Below are 14881 nucleotides of genomic sequence, written 5' to 3'. Positions count from 1 at the left end.
AGTTCGCTTCTTACAAACTGAAGATAATTAGCGTTCAAATATATTACGATATAGCAAACATATGCCGCTTACTCTGTGGCATTTGTCAAGTTAGTCAGGACTTGAAGGAATGGAAACGTCTGCTTCAAGGAAGCTGGATGTGTGTTGGATCACAAAAGCGGTCACCTAGATATCATAGAGATCACTTTTAAATGCCACATCTGCCTGTTGTACAAATCAATAAATCCAGACGAGTTGTCACCATCCTTTAAAGAACCACTCCGATCATTTTTTGATCTATTTTCAAAGTGTTCCCAGTGGTCTTTTAATTATGTTTATGCTGTTTTTATCAAAAAAATATTAAAAAAAAATGGCGGAGTTTTCTAGGAAAGCAGGACAGTGACAGGTCATAGGAAATTTGCTTCCTAGTTAGGGGGGGACTGCTTGCGTAAGCCCACCCCTACTTCCCGACATCCAGTAGATAATGTCCCGTCATACCCCAAGTTTAACATTAACAGTGCAACAAAAATGGCAAATATTGGAGGTATCCAGCCGTACGGTTTTGAGGCAGATGCCAGCTCCGACGAGGAAAACAAAGTCCAGTACAGGGCTCTAGTCGTCTACAAGTAGATGCATCAGATTGAAGTTGAGCAGGGAGCCTGTGGCTTGATGTAATGTCTTCTACGTCACACCTACAGCTTTTTGAAACAGCATTTTTTCATCTGCTCTTGATTCACAACAATTTGAATAAAGAAATATTCAGAAATACAATTTTGAGCTTAATTTTCTTTATATTTGTCCAACATCATCAGATGAATGCCACAAGAACATGTTAAAAACACCTAAAAACACACTTTTCTATCGAAGAGAAAAGTTTAAAATAAAGCTTTTACAGCCCAGGTGCCCAATTTCCATCTCATAAAAATAAAAGGTCCACAAGCACGATAACAGCTGTCCTTTTACTCTGCGATTAATTTTCAATGTGATAACCCAGAGATGATGACATTTTCTGCGGGGTTATCAGGTTTTAGCACGTGGATGTGTGACAGCTCAGGCTCAGGAGGGAAATTATTTTCTGATTAACATCTTATTTATGACATTTATTCCTTTAACAAAATGTCACTGGTGCAAACATTGGTATTCCCTACAATAACATGAAGGAAACATGTGCCGCCTCTGAAGGTAAAAAGACTTTTGTTTCGTGTCTTCAGTGAACTGAGCATGATTCCATGTGGGGTTTGTGTTGAAGCTGCAGGAGTGTCGTCTTTCAAGGAGCAGGGATGTTGGCTGGTTTGCTCAGAGAGTTACTTAGAGAGCTTTGAAGTTTTAAAGTGGATTTCAAAATGGACGGAGAGCTTGATTATATAATCAGCAGACACAGCGTCTGTGTGAAGTTAGAACTAGGCGGCTTCATATTAAACTGTCAGACAATCCAGTGAAACTAAAACTCAGTTCTCAGACTAAAAGGGAAACATGCATTTGATCAACTCATACAAACTTTAGAAGAGTCTGAATTATTAATTGATTATGGATTTAGAATGGTTAAAATCTCCAACAGTCTTCTCACTGGTTTATCACCTGAAAAAAGAAGACTTCTCTCAAAGTAAACATTTAAGTCAAAACATGAGAAATGATTGTGTTCATTCAGTGACTGAAACTCTGGGCTTTGACCCAACAACATGAACAAAATCCAATTGTGATGCTAGCCATTAGCAATTTTTATTGCAAATAACTACGGATTTTGACGGTATTTGCCATGTAGTGGATGTTTATTTATTTATTTGATATTTATTTGAACAGGGTCAGTGCACACTAATGAACACTTGTGTAAAGGAGCCAGTGTTAGCCGCAAAGCCAAATTTCAACTTAAGTCAAGGCAAGTTGTAGGTTAACCAACAAAAAACACTAAAAACACATAAAATCGATGCAAACTGCAGCTCTTCGGTGTTGGTTAAACGGTGTGCTTCTTCAGCTTTATGGAACAATGTGGGTGTAACCCACTGCAAACAGGACTATTTCCTGTGTCTTGACAAGTACAAGTTTGATGTTAAAATCAATGCACGGCATCTGTGGCTGAGCTCGTGTACGTAAAACTGGCCACAAGCAAAACATGCTATGGATTGTGTTTATGGTGGCTGACAGCTACAATAAAGAGGGTGGAAGCTACGAGTCGAATTTCATTGCTGACTTCAATTGGAAAGAATAAAAAAACAAAGAGGAGAGAGAAGCAGCTGAAAGGCCCTTCTTTCTTGATCTCTGACTGAAAGAGTCTGCTTTGCAGCAAATTAACTAGTTGCAGGCTAGTAAAAACAGCGGTGACGTCTCAGCAACGCCAGGATTATAGTTAAGCCTCTTTGCAGGGCTGCATAGATGCTGTGTGTCCATCCAAGAGTCAAAACAGTCACTTGACGGAACGACAGCAGCAGTATATGGTACCTCTTTTCATTGCTGTTGAAAAAAAGAAAAACCCCTCACAAATCCTCTGGGATGTTGTCTTCTCATCCAACGTAGGTGCTGCATTTATTACGGTATATTATGCACCGTCTGTGGCTGTAACCATAGAAACCAGGATGAGGCACACGGCTGGCCTTTCCATCAGTTATGTCCATGACGTCAAAGTTACCCGTGTTTATCTGCCAAGAGAGATTTGCACTTTTATTCAGATCTGTTAGAGGCCTGGGTAACAGATAACAGGGTCGGTCAAAGACACTAACATACACCTTCACAAGGAGGATTTTATCATTTGAGAGCCATACAAAACCCATTTAGAATGGATACAAACTCCTCCCATTGCACAGCAAAAACCTTGTTTTTATTGTACCTTTCATATGAATAGGAGAGGACTGGACACATCCATGATCTAATATGTAAAGTGAAGAACATTGCTTGAGGCTAAATGCAGATTAGGGTAGACTACGTGTTCGGTATATCTGAGTTGGGATTATTACTTAGCTCAAGGTTACAGGTGAGCTGCATTTTTGCTTGTGAATTATGTTTACTTAGCCCTTGTGCTATCTTAGATGACCCCACCCTTACATTGACGTGTTCTCCCTACTATGACAAAGGTGGATAAAGGTGGAAAGATTTCATGTAATCCATGGACACCAGTGAAGATCACAAATCATTGAAGAAAAAAGGTTCAGCACACTGTCTAGTGGGTCTAGGCAAGGCAAGGCAAGGCAAGTTTATTTGTATAGCACAATTCATACACAAAGTAATTCAAGGTGCTTCACAAAACAGAAAAATGCATTAAAATCACAATACATCATAGAAGTAATCAATGTAAAATTTACTTTAAAAGAAAAGAAAAAAATTGAAAATTCCTTTAAAAATAAAGGAAGGAAAGGAAAGAAAAGAAAAGTGCAGATAGGACCTTTCAGTCATATACACGGCTAAACAGAAATGTTTTAAGTCTAGATTTGTACATGAACACAGAAGAGGCCTGTCTTACGACTTCAGGGAGGCTGTTCCAGATTTTAGCTGCAGAATATTGAAACGCTGATTCCCCTTGTTTAGTTCTGACTCTGGGAATCAACAGGAGGCCGGTCCCTGAGGTCCTCAGAGTACGAGATGGTTCATATGGCACTAACATGTCAGAGAAGTACTTTGGTGCTCGGCCATGGAGAGACTTGTACACAAGCAGAGCTGCTTTGAAGTCTATTCTTTGAGGTACAGGGAGCCAGTGCAGAGACCTGAGCACAGGACTAATGTGATCATACTTCCTGGTTCTGGTCAGGACTCGAGCAGCAGCATTCTGGATGTACTGAAGCTGTTTTACAGCTCGTTTGGAGAGGCCGGTGAGCAGGCCGTTACAGTAGTCTAACCTACTGGAGACAAATGCATGAATAAGTATCTCCAGGTCTGGCTTTGACATTATGTTTTTGATTTTGGCAATGTTTTTCAGATGGTAAAATGCCGCTGATGTTACTGACTTGATATGGCTGTTAAAGTTTAGGTCAGAGTCCATGATTACCCCTAGATTTCTGACTTGGTTTGAGGGTTTAAGAGACAGAGAATGAAGGTAGCTGCTGACTCTTTCTCTTTGTTTCTGTGGGCCAAAAATAATAACTTCGGTCTTGTTTGAGTTTAGCTGGAGAAAGTTGTTCTGCATCCACGCGCTGATCTGTTGGAGGCAGTCGTTGAGTGAATCCACCGGCCCATATTCACCTGTTGTCAGTGACACATAGATCTGAGTATCATCTGCATAGTTGTGATAAGATATGTTATTACTGCGTATTAACTGCCCTAGTGGCAGCATGTAGAGGTTGAACAGAAGGGGTCCCAGGATCGATCCCTGGGGCACACCACAAGTCAAGGCCATGTAGTCTGAGACACAACTCCCAATTTCAACAAAATATTTCCTGTCTTCTAGATAAGACTTGAGCCAACTTAGGGCAGATCCAGAGATGCCAACCCAGTCTTGGAGTCTGTGCAAAAGGATCCCATGATCAACAGTATCAAAGGCAGCACTCAGGTCTAGCAGGATTAAGACAGTGACTTTGCCATCATCAGTGTTCAGGCGGATGTCGTTGGTTACCTTGATAAGAGCAGTTTCTGTGCTACGATGGGGTCTAAAACCTGACTGGAAAACATCAAATGAATTGGTCTAGATGACCCAACTCCCAACGTTAAAGTGCCTAGGATAGCACAAGGGTTACAATGAAGCCAAACTTTAGGAGGCAAATTACAGTTTCTCTGGATTATAAAGACATGTTTTGCAGGTTATTCTCTGTGTAACTTTCTGACCCACAAACCTTTCCCCAACAGCTGCATTTAAGGTTTCTTTAATTACACACATTTTCTGCAATAAGCTCACTCTTCATTCATGTAGATATTCTTATAAGGTTCACAGAGGGATGGGCATTACTTAAATGTATTTAACAGGGGGGGAATGGACGAGCACCCTGCAACAGGCTGGCATCTTGGGACGCTGGTGTACCCTGCCTTTGCCCAACAGTAGCCAGGTTAGGCTCTGGCAACCTTTGGCCCCGAAGGGGATAGAGTGGGGTGAGATGGTCAGAGGCGCGCACTGGCAGCCACGCCTCTGTCAATCTGCCCCAGAGCAGCAGTGGTTGCTTTGAGCGTAGGTAAAAGTGCAGAAAAAATCCAAACCATTAGGAAGATGGATGGGTTGAAAGCAAAGGCTGCAAATAAAATCGGTTTTTAGTGGAATAATCTTTCATATTTTTTTATGGCTGAGATTACATAGCCTACCCTAAAAGCAGCACAAGTGTTTTTGTTCAATAAATTTGTTTGTAGAGCTATTTTAATAAAATACCAAAAAAGGTTCTAATAATAAAAACCTTTGATAATTTAATATTGTGCTGCAAACCAGTAAAGAAGCTGAAATGTATTTGCAATTTAAAATCCTAAACTTCCAACACCGAATCCATCATAGTGCACAGCTTCCTCTGATATCAACTCATAATTGACTCAATAGCTGCCTATTGAGGCCTGTATAAATGTATCCAGACAGTTGTGTCTTGTTCTATAAAATAGTTACCGGTGCTTGGTCAATTCTGCATTAAGTTTTTCTTGTTATATTATCTCAGCCCTTTCTGATCCTATTAGACCTGAGTTATCAGTGTGATCTAGTCTGGCTTAAGGTTCACTGCCTCTACATTACTAACCGCACAGGGTTAACCTTCCTAAGCCACAAATCCTGCTTTAGTGCAAAGTCCAGTTAGTGAGCTACAGCTACAGGCTGCCTGGATCCAGTCTGGATTCTGAACCTGTGTCTTTAGTCCACTGAGCTGCAAACCACCGCTCACTTTTTAAAATTCTTTTTAGAAAATCTGTTTTTTATCTCTTCGAACATCAAGCTCAGTCTTTATTCTAAGTCCATCTTTGGCATGTTGGACTGTTTGATAAAAACTATTAAATAGGAAAAAATAAACTACAGTTTCAAATAAAACTAAAAACCCCTGCAAACATTTAAACAGTACAACATGAATTTATATTCAATCACTTTTTCAGCTTGCCATAAACCAGTCATAAGAAGTCTTAGGTATTTGCTCGACATGATTCAGGAAAGCCCTTCAAAGCTTATAAAGAAACAAATGCTGTGTTTACTCAAATAGGGGTTTTCTGCACCTGGTAGTCCCTTTGTCTCCAGTTTCCTGTTTTGAAGGACATCCCAACCACTGAGGGCATTTGTCAAGTCTTCAGCTATTGAAAATCCCTATAATAATTTGTTGATAATTGTGCTAATCTTTCAATATTTGCAAATATCAGGTCTTTATGAGAAGAAGGGTTTTTTTCTCCCTAAACAACTTTATGGTTGGTTGGATAAACTGATCTCCATGAGTTTAAAAAAATATAAAAAAAACGTTGAGGTTCATGGTCTCCAGAAGAACCATTTGTACCACGATTTAAGTTTTAAAAAAAGATACAAAGTTTTCTCAAAAAAACAAATGTAAAGAAGAAAGCCTTTGTGATGAAATATCTGCTACTTTTCCATAAGAAACCAAATGAGCTGAAACGTTTCAACAATCTCAGTTTCTCTTCTGGGATCAGAACAGTGAACAGAGGGTTGAGGGAGACAGACTGACTCTAACAGTGGTTTTCTGGACACTGACCAGCGCTGTGCTTGCAGGTTCAGGTTTCACGGGTTTTTGCAAACGGATCTGGCTGTGCTGACCAGCCACTGTTTCCTGTTTGCACTAATAAGACCCCAGGGGCTCATTGGCTGAGCAAAGTGCAGAAGCACAGTGGTGTTGGGCTTATCACCAGTGACCCGCATGACATCTTAACCCTTATAGAGGTGACTGCAAGCTGCCCTTTAAATTACCACTTGACAGCTCATCACTTTGATGTTATCTAACAGATAATGACAGTTAATTTCTCACTTTGATTTTTTGTCATTTAAGACATAAATCCCTCTGTTGAAGTTTTCACATGATCATGAGGACGTCATGCCAGCCTGGTTTTGAGAGTGCGTCTGCGTGAAGGGTAACACACCATTTGTGTGTATGATTGAAACTCAGGATGGGGATGTGGCACATTTACTTTATTTTGTTTGCACTTGAGCAGAAACAAGAGTGACTCATCTCTCCCCAGATGTGCCTCATTTTCTGTGAGTCACGAACAGCAAAGTGGATGTTTCCTCCAGCAGGAAAAGAATCGATACCCGATGAGATGACGAGTGAAAGGGTTAAAAGGGGCTGTTTGCAATCACTGACCACCTCTAAATGCTACTCAGATATTCCGTCTGACAGTAACTGGAGAAATAACACATATTTGTCCAATATTAAAGTGTTCATAATTGAAATTAAAAAACAAAACCAGCTCAATGTTCCGTAAATTGTACTATTGCCATAGACTTTATTCTGTCAGATTAAAAGGGCCAGGTTCCCTGTAGTCACCTGTTGGTACATAAATACATTTATTTAACCAGATTATCTGTAAAGACTGTTGAGACTTTAAAAGGTCGAATAAAGCTTCTAGTTGCAGAGAAATGCATTTGAAATATACTCTTAATTTGTTGGGTTGTTGCCTAATTTTATTTATTTAATCATGCAAACATATGTACTGAATTGAATGAACTTTTTGAGTTAAATCAGTTTTACTCCTTAAAATTGGCTCTTTTTATTGATTAACATTATTTTGAAGCTCATCATAAATACAAAATTTAAAGTTAATAAAGTCAGAGGGTAGGATTCTAACAAATTAGGCCTCATTGTACATATGTTTTCCTACAAAAGGGGCATTTGAACATGTTCAGCCATGGAGTGAACTCCACGTTTTCTTATGTTTGACAGCAGCAAGTCAAATAAAAATAGCACATCCAAAGCCTATTCAAATTTGAGGAAAATGCTTGTTGCAATGCAAAGCATTTATGCAGTCAAACATACCATCACACAATTAAATCCTAGAAAACACCAAAGGAAACCAAAAAGATGATAATTAAGGAAATAAAAAAATGTAAAACACTAAGTTAAAAAGGCAGCTTTCTTTCCACGCTACTTTAAAAACTGAACGCACACTGCTGTTTTTGTTTAAAGTCCCACTCCAGTCAACTTTTGATCTATTGTTAAAGCGTTCCCAGTGGTCTTTTAATTAGGATTTCTTCCAAAACCAAAAAATCTGTGTCGTTTTCTAGGACATAGTTTGTGCAGAACAGCAGTAGTTCATCAGAAAATTACCTCTGAGTTGTGGGTGGGACTGTTGGACTGTTGGTTCGCAATGGAGTAAGCCTGCCTCTACCTCCCGTCATCCATCTGTTTACAATACTCTCTCCCACTAGCTTACATTTCCCTCACATCCCCAACATAACAACAGAAACGGCAAGCAATATTGGAGCTATCCAGCTGTGCAGTTTTTAACCAAATGCCAGCTCAGACGAGGAAAACAAAGTCGAGTTCAAGTGGATGCATCAGAATGGAGCAGAGCAGGGCTCGTAGCTTGCTGTAGTAGTTTCTACGTCACATCTCCATGCTTTTTCCAACAGCATTTTATCTTCTGCTCCTGAGACCCAACAATTTGAATAAAGATATAGCTTAATTTTCTTTATATATGTCCTCCATCACGAGAAAAAGGCCACAAGATCATGTTAAAAACTCCCAAAACACAATATGCATGCAGTGGGTTTTTAAGTAATGTCTGATCACAAATGTACTGTACAGAGTTGATTTTTCACAAAAGTAGACACATCCGGGATAAATATTGGTGTAGCATCACCTATGAGTTGTTAAATCAACTACAAATATCATCTTAAGGTAGCCACACGGGTTAATTCTTAAGGCGTGTGTCAAGATTACAGGCCACTTGCATATTTGTGTGATATATTAAAAAAAATGGGCTGTTCCAGGAAGTTTGACCCTCAACAAGTTTATGTAAGAAGATCTGTTCATTCTTACATAACACACCTGAATATTGTTCAACACTTTCAGAATAAAGTGGCTAATGACACAAAATATACATTTTGAAAGTCACATTCAAACTGAGTTTGTGTGACTGGGTATAAAGATGTGTCGAGTCTGGTCTTAGGATCAGATGCTCTGCGTTTTCGCTGCCACCTTTACAGCAACAAGACAGACTCAAATCCACACCTTAGGATGAAATCATGCAGTAAATTTAAATGATCTGTGCAGAGCAGGGACCTGTCCCAGGTCTCTGAGGACTTGGATTATTTGTCAGTCATCTGCCTCAGATGATGGGCGGACGCCTGGTGGAGAAGGAGTAATCTGATCCCAGCTGCTGACAGAGCCGCATGCTAGCCGGGAATACAGCTAACTCTTAAAACAAACATAAATTGTGTCGCTGAAACAACCAGTTTGAATAATTCATGACTCGACACAGCTCCCAGTGCTTTTTTGTGCAGGAACCCCACCCCCCATAACGTACGGGACGCCGAACTTCCTTTTGTGTGATTTCACTTGTTTGCTTCTTTGTTGAAAAAAACAGGATCCATGAAAAGGTTTGCCCATTTGCATTGAATTGATGTTGCTGTTTTGATACTGAAACCGCCCTTTTTGTTACACACATTTATGTTTTTCAGAAAAATAGCCACGCAATTAAAATGTCAGGAATGAATTTATGCTTTTTATTTTGCCGTCTCCGCACACACAGCACAGTGAGCAGGGCCTCCTCAGAGAAGCTCATAACGGACTATTGTTTGGCAGAAGGAAACAGGAACATGATTGAAAAGAACATTATTTTTTCCTCTTATCTGCTTGTAAGCAAGCTGAACGTGTTTAGGTCATAAATTGTCACTAGGTTGGAATTTTTGTCTGAGCAAATAAAACAAAAACTCTAACATACCCACATGTGGTGACATTTTATCCATGCAAAAAGCACGGCCCCACAAAACACTGAGTTTCACAGAAAATGTAATAACAGTTTCAAATAAATAGATGAAAGAGCTCCCAATTGATGATTAGATTTAAAGAAATAACTGAAAACATAAAATAAAAAGAATCATCATTAAAAAGTGCTGTTTGCTAGTTTGAACTTTTTATCAAAATTTGTGAAAATCTAAACATTACATGCATATTTAAATGATCTACATCTAAAACCAAAAGGACCACAAATTATCAAGCTGAAAGTCGCATGCCGGAGAGTTTTTTAATGCTCGGGTATGAATAAGAGAGGCCTGGAGTATAGATGAACCCTTTGTGGCTTCCTTCATAAAAACAGTTTGTGATATTTCTGGATTGTTTTGACTTAATTTTGGCTGAAACAAATAAAACTTTTCATGTTTTGGAAGAAAAACATTTTTTTTTTCACATGAAAAAAAAGCAGCTTCGGTACATTATGACAGGGGAAGGAGTTTAGAAAATAATAATTATCAAATGGTTTCACTGTATTAATTTTACCATTAATTATGTCTAAATGTTTTTTTGTATTGCTATGTTTAGCTGTTCATGAACTAATTTACTATTAAATGAATAACTGCAAAAAATGTAGTTAGAAAAATGCAAATTTGACAAAATGAATCAATATTTTATTAAATCAGATTGAATTATTTCTAATATGTAGGAAGTGTCATAGCCAAATTCTGCAGCAGTGAAGACACACCCTATCCTTCCGCTAATATCCATGTCCTTTCCCAAATATCTAAAGAATCTGTTTTATCGGAACCACAGCCCAGAATTCTTTTTTTTTTTAATGCACTAAAGTGTAATTGTGGTGTGTTTTGATTCCATAGTTTGATGCCCAAAAGGAGTCAAGAAAATACTGGAAAAAATTAGAAAATGATATAATTTCCTAATAATTTTTCAGGAACAGTATTTGTTCCATCTGTGGCCCTAAAGTTTTACCATCTGCTGATGATGGTCTTCCAAAAGCTTTGCTTGGACTCTGAGAACTGACTGACTAAAGGAGTGATCACACATCATAATAAACATTCAAGGCCTCCTTTTTTTTTTCTTTGTTTTTCAGAGAGCCTGATATTCCAGCATGGGCTCCTACCCTCTACCAACTGCAGCTGCTGGACATCAGAGACAAACCAGACCCGCTGACTCTGCCCATAGCCGACCGCATCCGCATCGGCAACCAGAAACGAGAGCGAGGAAACTTTCATTTCCAGAGGGAGGAATACAGTTTGGCGGCCATGGCTTACTGTGTGGCTCTGGAGGTGCTGACTACTCGCAGCACAGGTATTCCAGCTTTAAAACAACCATAAATAGCTGAAACAAAGTTAAAAAAAATGACAATACAAGCCAAATTAAAGTGTCACAAAACAGTAAGCCCACATTTTCCTGCCATCCTTAGATGGAGTGACACAACAGGCACTCCACTCCATCTGTCTGACCCCATTTATCTCAGCATATCTGCTCTTTAGCATAATCAAAGCTTCAGTTTTCTCCCCCCAATTGCTTCAATCGGCGAGGAGGCAGAGAAGAACCGACGGACGATTGGGGCTGAACAAGTCGCTAAAGAGACAAACATGAACTGTTTCATAATGTATTAATGATGGCTGAGCAGTGCGTGACTCCAGAGGGGCACTCAAGAGGGGGGTTTGTCGGAGCATCCTGATCAGGTCATTAGAGGATGAGCAGCAGCAGAATATGGGGCAGACAGGCTCTCATTTGTTTTGTTTTTTTACAGTTACCGACTGACCAACCACAAGAAAAAAATACATACACCGAAAAAAAAAAAAAAATCTAAATCTAGCCAAACACATTTCTTTGCAAAGTGATAGAAAGTTCCTAAGTGATCCAGAGAGCTTGAGTACCCAAAAGTAAAAATAACAAGTATATTATCTTATATTTGAGTTTCCTAATGTTGTTCTATTGATGCATCAAACCTGTTAAATAGAAAAAAAAACATGACTTCTGCTTTGATTTGCCATCACGAAGCATGTTGTTTTTAACCTTTTTTCTGTGGAATTAAGCAAAAATACCAAAAAAAAAACCCTGCATCTTCTAAATATAAAACCTTTTCCAATGAAAGAAAATGTGATCATGAGTTGGTGTTAAACGGCCTGTTCTGATACTTAAAGTCCTAATTTGAAAACCTGTTTCAACAAGATCTATAGAAAAACAGGCTTAACCCATTGACGCCTATTGATGCAAATACGCATCAAAACACCTCTGTTCCATACTTAACCGTTTTAATTTCGAAACAGTTCAATTTTTCTTTTCATATCTGGAAATAAATCTGGGCATCAAGGGGTTAACTCAGATTTACAGTTTAACCTGGAGCATCAACACAGATGTGCTCTCTGGACTGCTGACACTCATTACCCAGCATGCTCCAGGTCACAGGCAGCATTCCCTCGTGCAAACAGGAGCTCATTAGTGTGGTCACAAGCTTTTTCAGAAGTACATTTTTTGGTAAAAACTTATCGAACATCAAAAATGAAACTGAAGTCCAGGATTTGAAGGTTAAGCGACTCCAAGATAAAATTTTCTGGTCACATTTTTTCTGCTGCAGAACCAAAACAAAATAAAAATGATGAGAGTTGTGCAGCACAGCACAGTGTGATGTTCGTCTTTGCAGATGGCGGACATGTCGGCACGAAGGCTGAGGACCAAGAGGTGCAGGAATATAGGGTGAAGTGTTTGAATAATCTGGCCACCACTCAGATGAAGCTGGAGCAGTTCAATGAGGCGCTGCACACCAGCCGAGACGTCCTGACCCTTGAGCCGAACAACGTCAAGGCCCTCTTTCGGGCAGGAAAGGTGGGGGGGTCCCTCATGTCGGGCTAAAACTAAAAAAAAACAATAACTCAGAAGATGTCATTTCCTTTTATCTGATTTTTGTGTTCAGTGTTTTCCCGTCCGTGTTGCATGAGTGCTCCAGCTGTGCTCTCCCTGCACTTCTTTCCATCTCTTTCAGCTGCTGTCAGACAAGGGTGAATACAAAGAGGCCATGGAGGTGCTAAAAAAAGCCTTGAAACTGGAGCCTGCCACCAAGGTGAGATTATGTGGGAGAGAAAGTTTCTCCCCTCAACAGGTTTCCTCCCAATCTGCTGTCACCCAGAGAGCTCCCAAACACACACACAAGCACACATTCTAGAGAAACAGAGAGCAGGCGCCACCACACGTTGTATGTAACCATTTCTTAGAAACACTTTATGGGAAAAGAAGAAAATTAGAGCCTAAAGGATGTGGCGGTTTAAAACACAGTCTATAGGGGAAACAAATATTTCTCACTTAAATTTGACTTTTTTTTCTCTCTTTTCTTTTCATGAATGAGCATTTGGTTAATGTCAACTGTTATTAATATACATATAAATAAAATAAGTTTTTATACATATAAGTCTGAGGAGACGTTACTGATCATGTTAAAAAAGTTTTTTCCCCAAGGCAAACATAAATGAGAGCCAAGTGGTGTTGTACATCAAAAATTGTATTTATCAGTTTAAACAACTCAATTTAACTTTTCCATAAAAAAACCCCCAAACATTCAATTTAAAGGACTTGGAGAGCAATATTTAATTTTGCTTTAGGACATCCATCCAAACATCTGTTTTTGACTTGTCTGTCAGGTTTGGATAAATCTGTTAAATCCTTTACAGTGAACAAACAGCTCTGAGCTTTCCAGTTAATACTTTTATTTTGAAAAGTCCAAGGAAAGTACAATGAAAAGTGAGTACAAGAAATTACAGAAAAAACAAACACAATGGACAAAAGGATAAACTTGGAAAAGTGTGTTAAGAACATAAAAGACAGAAACAATTTTATTTTAATCTGTGATACACTAGTGTGTGTGTTTGTGTGTGTGTACACACTGATCCTAACATTTAGCCAAAATTTAAATCTATAAAATATTAAAAAAAAAAAATAGAGCCCCAATTTGCATTGAAAACAAAGTAAAGGAGGTAGAGTGCCTTTGGAGGGCGACAAATAAAAAAAATGTATTCAGACACGTTTGTTATTATCAACAAATAATTCTAAAATGCGATCAATTTAAAGCTTTTATTTTCATGTAAAGCCTTTCATACTGTTCAGAACTTTCCATAAAATGTTTACAAGACATATCTGCTGCTATTGCTCAGACTAAAGATAAAGTGACACCTAGAAATGTCTGGGATTTTTGTAAAGTATATCTGATGATGTCGAAAATATTTGAGTAATTCATGTTTTTCCTTCATTATCCGCAAAATAAAAAAAGTGAAAGTTTAAAAAAAAAAAAAAATTGGGAAAATAGTTACAATTCAGGCCCCCCCAGAGGAATGCAGCGAGTCTGCATCAACTCATCAGACCCTACAATCTGAAGCAGTTGATGCTTTGCATTTAACATTAAAACTTAGATGTTTTTACGTTTGTAAAGGCTATCCACGCAGAGTTATCCAAACTCGTCAAAAGGCAATCAGAGGGCAAAGACACCCAGCAATGGAAAGCCAAACCCGCTGAGATACTGGGAGACAATATCACCCCTTTCCTGATTCCCTCCAAGAAGAAACCTTCTGTGAGTCACCACATTGCACACGCTCAGTGTTGTGTAGAGCCGCATGTAAGATCCGGACCCTCTGTGTTTTGTTTCAGGGAATTTCATGGAAGTTCATACTGGGAGCTCTAGTGGTGGCCTTGAGCAGCTTGGTGACATCCGTGATTCTGACTGCAAGAAACTGAAATCCACCACCTCCAATTCTGTTTCAAAGGATCTCCATTAGATAATCAACATAGCAGCACTAAAGCCTGAGGTTTTATTTTCTTTTTTATTGGGAGTTTCAGTGAGAGGTAAAAAGCCAAGTGTTGTTCACTAAAACATTGTCTTCAAGCATCAGACCGTTGTAAAAACCTTCATCAGTACCCGAGTGCAGCTCATAAAAAATGTACGAAAACCAAAGAAAGGATGAATGTATTTTTCTGAAAATATAAACATTTTTTAAAGAAATGTCATCTTGTCTAAAAAAAAAGCACAAAATCTCATCTATTGGGTTTGTTCTCTACTCATTAATATGACTTTATAAAAATCCTATTCTGAATAAATTTACAAGAGTTTATAAAAC

General features: G+C 38.8%; 1 protein-coding gene across 5 annotated transcripts in view; it reads left to right on the top strand.

Annotated features, from left to right (window-relative positions):
* The window catches only part of LOC105354225 (peptidyl-prolyl cis-trans isomerase FKBP8-like), a 35250-nt gene extending 20484 nt beyond the window's left edge, over nt 1–14766 (top strand). For all 5 annotated transcript variants that reach the window (XM_023955828.1, XM_023955826.1, XM_023955827.1 and 2 more), the window contains 5 exons: nt 10861–11078; nt 12424–12605; nt 12763–12840; nt 14200–14337; nt 14415–14766. In XM_023955828.1, the coding sequence (XP_023811596.1) occupies nt 10861–11078; nt 12424–12605; nt 12763–12840; nt 14200–14337; nt 14415–14501 (703 nt within the window). In that variant the 3' untranslated portion in view covers nt 14502–14766. The remainder of the gene's footprint in view (nt 1–10860; nt 11079–12423; nt 12606–12762; nt 12841–14199; nt 14338–14414) is intronic.
* The last annotated feature ends 115 nt before the right edge of the window (nt 14767–14881 follow it).

The sequence above is a fragment of the Oryzias latipes genome, chromosome 6 (genome assembly GCF_002234675.1).
Source record: "Oryzias latipes chromosome 6, ASM223467v1".
Lineage (NCBI taxonomy): Eukaryota > Metazoa > Chordata > Actinopteri > Beloniformes > Adrianichthyidae > Oryzias > Oryzias latipes.
This window is presented reverse-complemented; position numbering and strand designations above follow the sequence as displayed.